The sequence below is a fragment of the Oncorhynchus gorbuscha genome, linkage group LG14, assembly GCF_021184085.1.
Source record: "Oncorhynchus gorbuscha isolate QuinsamMale2020 ecotype Even-year linkage group LG14, OgorEven_v1.0, whole genome shotgun sequence".
In the NCBI taxonomy this organism is placed as follows: Eukaryota; Metazoa; Chordata; class Actinopteri; order Salmoniformes; family Salmonidae; genus Oncorhynchus; species Oncorhynchus gorbuscha.
Genome location: NC_060186.1, coordinates 24,353,492 through 24,360,975, shown reverse-complemented (window position 1 = coordinate 24,360,975; position 7,484 = coordinate 24,353,492). Strand labels below are relative to the sequence as shown.

General features: G+C 43.0%; 2 protein-coding genes across 4 annotated transcripts; both read right to left on the bottom strand.

Annotated features, from left to right (window-relative positions):
- Nucleotides 1-255: 255 nt before the first annotated feature.
- On the bottom strand, nt 256-4,554 carry LOC123995713 (probable G protein-coupled receptor 85). Of its 3 annotated transcripts, none has more exons than XM_046299383.1 (3): nt 4,234-4,554; nt 1,198-3,140; nt 256-832 (listed from the first exon to the last, which is right to left on the bottom strand). In XM_046299383.1, exon 2 carries the CDS (start codon nt 2,983-2,985, stop codon nt 1,852-1,854), a length of 1,134 nt encoding a protein of 377 aa, XP_046155339.1. In that variant the 5' UTR covers nt 2,986-3,140; nt 4,234-4,554; the 3' UTR covers nt 256-832; nt 1,198-1,851. The 3 variants fall into 3 exon arrangements, with proteins under 3 accessions (XP_046155339.1, XP_046155341.1, XP_046155340.1); XM_046299385.1 differs by having other exon boundaries at nt 4,259-4,554; XM_046299384.1 differs by having other exon boundaries at nt 4,393-4,554.
- Nucleotides 4,555-6,417: 1,863 nt separating this feature from the next.
- LOC123995505 (small integral membrane protein 30-like) lies at nt 6,418-6,588 on the bottom strand. The gene has a single exon (XM_046299156.1). It carries the CDS (start codon nt 6,586-6,588, stop codon nt 6,418-6,420), a length of 171 nt encoding a protein of 56 aa, XP_046155112.1.
- Between the last annotated feature and the right edge of the window lie 896 nt (nt 6,589-7,484).

Genomic DNA, 7,484 nt, shown 5'->3' with positions numbered 1-7,484 from the left:
AATCGCTGGTAAAGGTGCTTGTAATATGTTTGAAACATGTAACACAGGGGGGTGAATACTTATTTAATTAAGGTATATTAATGTTTCACCTTTTTTCATCATTTGACATTAAACAGATAATTTACAAAGAAATATATAATTAAATCTATTTTAATCCCACTTTGTGACAATAAAATGCGAAAAAATGAAGGGGCGTGAAGGCCGGATTGAACATGAAATCTCTGTCAGTGAAAGGAAAAAAACAAGTTTGCAAAATGTAAAATTTTATTTTCAACAGATTACACAGTTAACTTTCAGCGAATGCAATCGTCATTTAAACTGTACTCACATTCGGGACTTCAAAATGAAAGACTCACATACTTACACACAATCTATCTATAATATACAAAAAAGAATACAGCATAAATATTAAAATGGCCACAAGAGAAAAAAGTAAGTTATTGAAAACAATCAGTAGAGAGCAAATGTATGGAAAGTATAAATAAACAAGACGGTGTGCCTTTAAATGTTTTTTTTTCCTTCAACACTTTACAAATTGTGCAAGATTTCATAATAAGGCTCTGGTCTTGAAGTGACAGCTGTCTGAAGACTCACACACAAACACACATGTGCCCACGCACACACGCACACACACACACACACTCCCTGTGCTCTGAGCACTCTGTGGGGTGTACATAGCAAACCTTTGCAGAATAAAAAATGGGCTGCTCTGCTGAGTGTATGACCCGTGATGCTTACGAGTGTGGACCAGCTTTTGAAAATGAACATGCACTTGACATTGATGTGAATAGAGTCAAGGACTTCTCAGGAGTGGATGAGAAAATCCAAACAACTGAAAAACAGAACAATATCAGAACCATTAAGGCAAGAACACCTGGAGTGGCTTCAGCAATACTGTAACAATATTTCAGGGTTTAGGTAACATGGATGTGACACATTTAAGTATTTCTTCACTGTCTTTCTTAAGGTTTGTTTGTTCTCAAAAAACTAGTTTTTATCCAAATACGCTTTTTTTTTTGTGAAATGTGAGCAAATTCAGAAAAATAACTATTCCAGACAATAGGGACACATGGATCGTAAAACTACAAGAAATAATTTCTAGATTTAAGTTGCAACTTCAAAACCACACATCATTATTCCCTTCATTAAGCCCCCCTCACACCCCTCACCCCCCAAAATGAAAAAGATATCACTTACATTAAAACCAATTTAATCCTCTTGTGAAGGTGTATTCCAACAGTTAGTCACCAAACATTGTTTTGCTTTACATACAGCGAATGGGATGTCTGTTGCAAAGTAAAGCATTCATTGTTTAGTTAGGGGGGGAAACAAGTTGTCCTTGCATCTTGCAATGCAACCGTAGATCAAAAAAAGCATCTTTACATCTTCTTTTTAGTGCAACTTTTAAATGCAAAACAATTCCAGTGACTCTTTAGAGGAAATCGTTTCTTAGTTTTCTGTGGGGGTTTTTCACCAAAACCTTTTAACTCAAAGAATTATCTTCAAAATATCCAAAGCAAGGGCTCAGTCCTTTGATTTTGTAGTTTCACCAATGATTATTTTTTCTTCATCTTCTCTGCTTCTAAATAACCTTCCACAGCAGTTGTTTACTAGAACATAAACATAGGAGAGGTTCTCAGCTACCTGCTTATTTTATTCCCTTCAACCTCCATGTTTGATGTTCAATCACAGAACCAAGGGAGTGATTGACAGTCCAACTTCTGCCTCAGAAGAGAGGGAAGGAGGAGGAGGAGAAACTGGAGGATGAAGAGAAAGAGAGCTGTACAATGGGACCAAACCCAAATTGAGATCAATCAGTGGAGAAGTGGAAGGGAAAAACAACCCAAGCCTTCATATAACGCAGTAGGGTTCCCTAGGTAACCTGGACTTTCTGCAGTAAAGGAGAGTGGTGCTGAAGCAGCGCCGGAGCTCCCTGTTGGAGAAGATGCAGATAAAGGGATTGACTCCCGCCTGGGCGAAGCTCATCCACACCGCCGCAGTCAGGTACCCCCCTGGGACCGCGGGGCCCCTGGCAAACACCCTCCAATAGCAGGCCACTAGGTAGGGCCCCCACAGTGTGAGGAAGAAGAAGGTCATGATGTAGAACATCCTACTTATCCTCTTTTCAGTCTTAAACTCGTCCAGCACCAGCAGGCGTCGCCGGCCCGCTGCATTGCTGTTCTGCCTGATCCCCAGCAGGGTGGGCGGGGTGGGGCCCCTGCCGAACCCCGCCAGCCAGTTAGCCGCTGCCTGGCCGCTGGCCCCGGGACCATGGAAGGTCCAGTTCTGGCTGACGGCAGGCACGAATTGGACTGGTTTCATCTTCCGGCGGTCGTGGACGAAGAAGATTAGCTTGAGGTAGACAAGCTGGGTGGCCAGGAGGATCAGGGCGAGGAGCAGCATGAAGCCCAGGGAGTCGTTGGCTCTGAACGAGCGGTGCTGGAACGTACACTGGTCCTCCTCCCTTATGAAGGAGTACGTCCCTACGTCCAGCACCGGGGGAAAGGCCATGGCCACCGACAACGTCCACACCATGCAGATGACTGCCAGACACGTCCAGAAGGTGAGCCTCTTGGTGTAGAAGCGGTGGTGGGCTATGGCCAGGTAGCGTGTCACACTCACACAGAAGAGCATGAACGCTGTGTGAAAGCAGGACAGCACCCCCAGGAAGGCTATCACTTTGCATGTAAGCGTGCCGTACGTCCAGGTGGAACCATTCTTGACAGAGGTGAAGACGAAGGGGAAGCAGATGGCGGAGCGCAGGATGTCCGAGGCGCACAGGTCCAGCAGGAAGTAGTATGGTGCGCGGTGCAGGCTTTTGTCTTTGACCAGTAGGATGGAGATCAGGAGGTTGCCAACGACGCCGACTCCAATGATAAAACCCAGGGATGTCAGTTTGAGAAACGTGGCGAGAGGAGAGACATTCTGCAAGATGTTGTGGTCCCCTGCATGGCTATAGTTCGCCATAGATGGAGGAGGGATCATAAAGATGTAGTAGCTTCAGCCAAGTATCATTATCTGGAGGCGGCAGGGGGAGGTGATAGATCCATTTGTTGTGTTTTGAAGCAGATTCCCGGCTTGTAAGCAGCCTCTCTTCTACGGCATCCTTTGTTCTTTTGTCTCATCACACCTAAAAATACCTGAAAAATACCAGCCACTGATCAGGATTCACTCATACTGTTTTTACATTGCATCGCACCCTTTAGCTTGTATCTGGGTGTATGATAAACTACCATTTCCCCTTTGTAATTTATTTTCCATTTTCAGTCGAATTGCTCATTGCATTTATAATGGTATGCAATCAGTGCAGAGCAGTGCCCTAGCTGGAATAGTTCGTCTACAGATGAGCTTAATAAGACACAATCATTAATCCTGGTTACAATAATAGACTTTCTTTTATGGGCCGCCCTTTTAGAAATGACAGAACGTTAGAGAAAATACAAGTAATGTTATGCTACGACAACGTTTTAAGTCACTATTAAAGGGGAATGCATATCATCTTATGTCTGGGAAGAAAGGGGGTAAACAAAAAGGGTTCCGTTCGATGTTTGGTCATTTTTATTATGTCGTAAAACGTGTTAAACATTATGCTGCAAGAAAGCTGTTGATCACACCCAAAGACCCTGCAGAATTGATCTGACCAAGGGATGCTTACAATAAACTCAGCATGTGCCTTCATGCTTTGTTGAAAATTAACGGATGTTGCATACAGAATTAAAAGCATCCATGTTTTTGTCTGATTAACCGTTGGCTGGAATTACACGGTAAACGTTATAATAAGCTATTCACCTGACTAAGGCGGTTTATTGACCTGAGCTTTTATCTATTTCCCAGCTCAGCTTTGATTTTAGGCAATAGACTATCGAATCTCACAACCATTTTAACAAAGAACACCGTCTAGTCAAAATTATATTTGTTACCCTATGAATTGTTTATTGATGTTTATAACAATGAGATGATAAATCCAATTCTGCATTTCGATGCAAATAAATCACGAATGAAATAAACAATTCAATACTAGATAGCTATGCAAAAACATGGCATATTCGTTTATAAAAATGTTACAAAGATCATATCAAACAAAGGCTATTCGTGGCGGACTGTATTTTCCGAATTCTGTCATTATAGCGGAGATGCGCTTTAAAGCATTATCTAACCTTCGGGTGAGCGCTATGCGAGCGGTTCCCATGCATTTTTGTTGGAATTCATTCGACTACAATATATATTTCTCACCGTTCACTGTTGGATTGAACATTACCGTGTAGCGAATCCGCACGTCCATTAGGCAGAAGAATTTCCAAGTACCCGCTATGAATTGACTGGAATCCAAAGCCACAGTAACTAGGCCAATAAAAATCGAAAGGACTGCTAAGATGTAAATGAAAAGCGTACCTGTTGATATTCCTTGTGGTTTCCTTGGAGCTTATTTACATTGTAGAAGCCACTTTGCTGTAAAAAAAAAGAAGAAGCTTGGTTTGTTGCCTGCCTGCCCTTTTACCACAGTGAATATACAGTAAACGGAACGGACGGAGCATGCGCACTGATCCGATTTGTGATCCAAGACGCGTCTTGTCTCTTGTTGCGGCACTATAGTCTCTCACGGCAATCTGCTCAATGGGTGCAGCATCACAAGTCCCTCGTTGCCTTCATCAGTCATTATAGCGTACATTGGGAGAGAGTGCGACCGGATCACTCTTTCTGAGACCCAGTGCATTAGATTCCCATTTCTGCATAATATGCGTTTAGCTTATAGCCCACCTATATAGATTAATTAATTAATTCGACTAAACCTATAGGCAGCTATATGTCCCTATGCTAGACCTACACCCAACACTAATTCAGAAGCCAAGTGTAACAACAATCAAATCCAGTACATGTAGAATGTGATTTTTAAATAATGCTATATTACATTGCTACATGTATCATGTCATAAATTCATATGGCACGGTAATGAAGAGGTTAAACTAGGTGATGGTTCACCTCAGGCTAGACTGACTTCTCATATGTATAATTAACAAGCACTTTATGCAGTACGTGTTTGTGTGTGTTGTGTTGTGTCGTGTGTGTGTGTGTGTGTGTGTGTGTGTGTGTGTGTGTGTGTGTGTGTGTGTGTGTGTGTGTGTGTGTGTGTGTGTGTGTGTGTGTGTGTGTGTGTGTGTGTGTGTGTGTGTGTGTGTGTGTGTGTGTGTGTGTGTGTGTGTGTGTGTGTGTGTGTGTGTGTGTGTGTGTGTGTGTGTGTGTGTGTGTGTGTGTGCGTGTGTGTGTGTGTGCGTGTATGTGTTTGTCAGTGCCTGCGTGCGTGCGTGTGTGTGCATTCAATTATCAGCTCCCTTCTAATTTCAGTGTGTTTCATTTCCAGGCTATGTCAGTAGAACACAGTGATGTCATACCCCACACCCACAGGCTACAGACTATTGTGTTTCAAAGAAAGAATATTGAGAAACATTGGGAGCAGAAACAAATGACTGGCAACCTGTAAAATATTGTACATCTTTCATTGTTTATGTAATATTGATATTTGTTGAAAGAACAGGGTTGTGTAGGCTTTTCTATGGCCTAGTTCAGGGGTCACCAACTGGTCATAGAGAGCTAAAGTGTGCCGAGGCTTTTGTTCCAGCTCATCTCCAATACACTTGCTTCAAATGGCTGTGGTCTAATTATTTGAATTGGCGGCAGTGTTTGTGCTGGACTGGGACAAAAGCCTGCACACACTGCATCTCTCCATGACCCCCCTGAGCTATATCTTATCACAAAGGGGAGGTTGTTTGGTATGGAGAAAGTCGATACTAGACCAGTGTTCAATCTTTACATTGTCTGCACTGTCATTTGTTTTACAACACAGAAGCTAAGGACATTACATTGATGGTTTAAATATTAGAGGCTACACATTCCCTTTAGTGAACAATATAGTAAAGGACACTGGTCATGTACATGTATGTGTGAAATCAAGGACCCCTGAGCCAAGATGCAATTTACAAATAATGAAGGTATTTATTTTCTATCAAGAGGGCTTAATAACAGTGTTAAGCTATAAGAGTGGTGAAAGCATTTCTGACAGAACACACTTTAGCTACTGTGCTTGTAACAGTTGTCAGATGGCAATTCACCTGCCATGGCAATGTCAATATTTTGTGGAAGGACAGTTGATCATCACACTCTTTGAAGGGACATACATTATTCTTGTACAGTACCTCAAGATATTCAATTCAAGTCCAAGCAAAATCAAATGTTGGTGTCTATTATGTATAGTCCATAATGTGCCATCTCTCAGTGATAGGAAGTAACGGACAGGTACAGTGCGCATGCTCCCAGTTCCTGTTCCCAAATTCCTGGTTTTTTAGTTCATTTTCTGTCTTCTTCGTTCAGTCAACTTCACACATTCCAGCAAAATAAGGCACACGACTCTTGTTATGTCAGTCAAAAATGACCCAACCCGATGCACGCACAAACGCCCACCACCGATGTGGTAACCCCGAGCAGAAGTGCGACGGCGTCCCCTCCGTCAAATGCCACGGCTGGGAGAACGAGCGAAATAAACATCACCAACAGAATCACTGGAACTCTCGGGAGCTTGGCCACGGGAGCCATGTTACTTCCAGTGCGGATCAGATTATTGTTGTGATGTGCAAGCCGATATGGATGCGTTTCCTCATTCGTCGGTCGGCCAATTACATTGCTGCATTATTGCGTGTTTCTACGGTCGTTTACACCGCCATACAGGATTTGTATAGTTTGGTTACACATTTACACTATATATACAAAAGTATTTGTATACCCGTTCAAATGAGTTGATTTGGCTATTTCATCCACACTGAAGAGCTCAGTGACATTCATTGTGGCACTGTCATAGGATGCCACCTTTCCAACAGGTCAGTTTGTCAAATTTCTGCCCTGCTAGAGCTGCCCCAGTCATCTGTACGTGTTGTTATTGTGAAGTGGATACGTCTAGAAGCAAAAACGTTCAAGCTACAAAGTGATAGGTCACACAAGCTCACAGAACGGGACCGCCGAGTGCTGAAGCGCGCAGCGTGTAGAAATTGTCTGTCCTCGGTTACAACACTCACTACTGAGTTCCAAGAACTTCATGAAATGGGTTTCCATGGCCGAGCAGCCTCACACAAGCCTAAGATTGCCATGCGCAATTCCAAGCATTGGCTGGAGTGGTGTAATGTTTGACGCCATTGGAGCTGTGGAAACCTGTTCTCTGGAGTGATGAATCACACTTCACCATCTGGTAGTTTGATGGAAGAATCTGGATTTGGCGGATGCCAGGAGAACGCTACCTGCCACAATGCATATTGCCAAGAGCAAAGTTTGGTGGTGGAGGAATAATGGTCTGAGGCTGTTTTTCATGGTTCAGGCTAGGTCCCTTTGTTCCAGTGAAGGGAAATCTTAATGCTACAGCTTACAATGACATTCTAGAAAATTCTGTGCTTCCAACTATTTGGCAACAGATTGGGGAAGGCCCTTTCCTGTTTCAGCAT

Coding starts and splice junctions, on each gene's coding strand:
- LOC123995713 (XM_046299383.1), bottom strand. CDS start 2,985: ATGATCCCTCCTCCATCTATGGCGAACTATAGCCATGCAGGGGACCAC.
- LOC123995505 (XM_046299156.1), bottom strand. CDS start 6,588: ATGGCTCCCGTGGCCAAGCTCCCGAGAGTTCCAGTGATTCTGTTGGTG.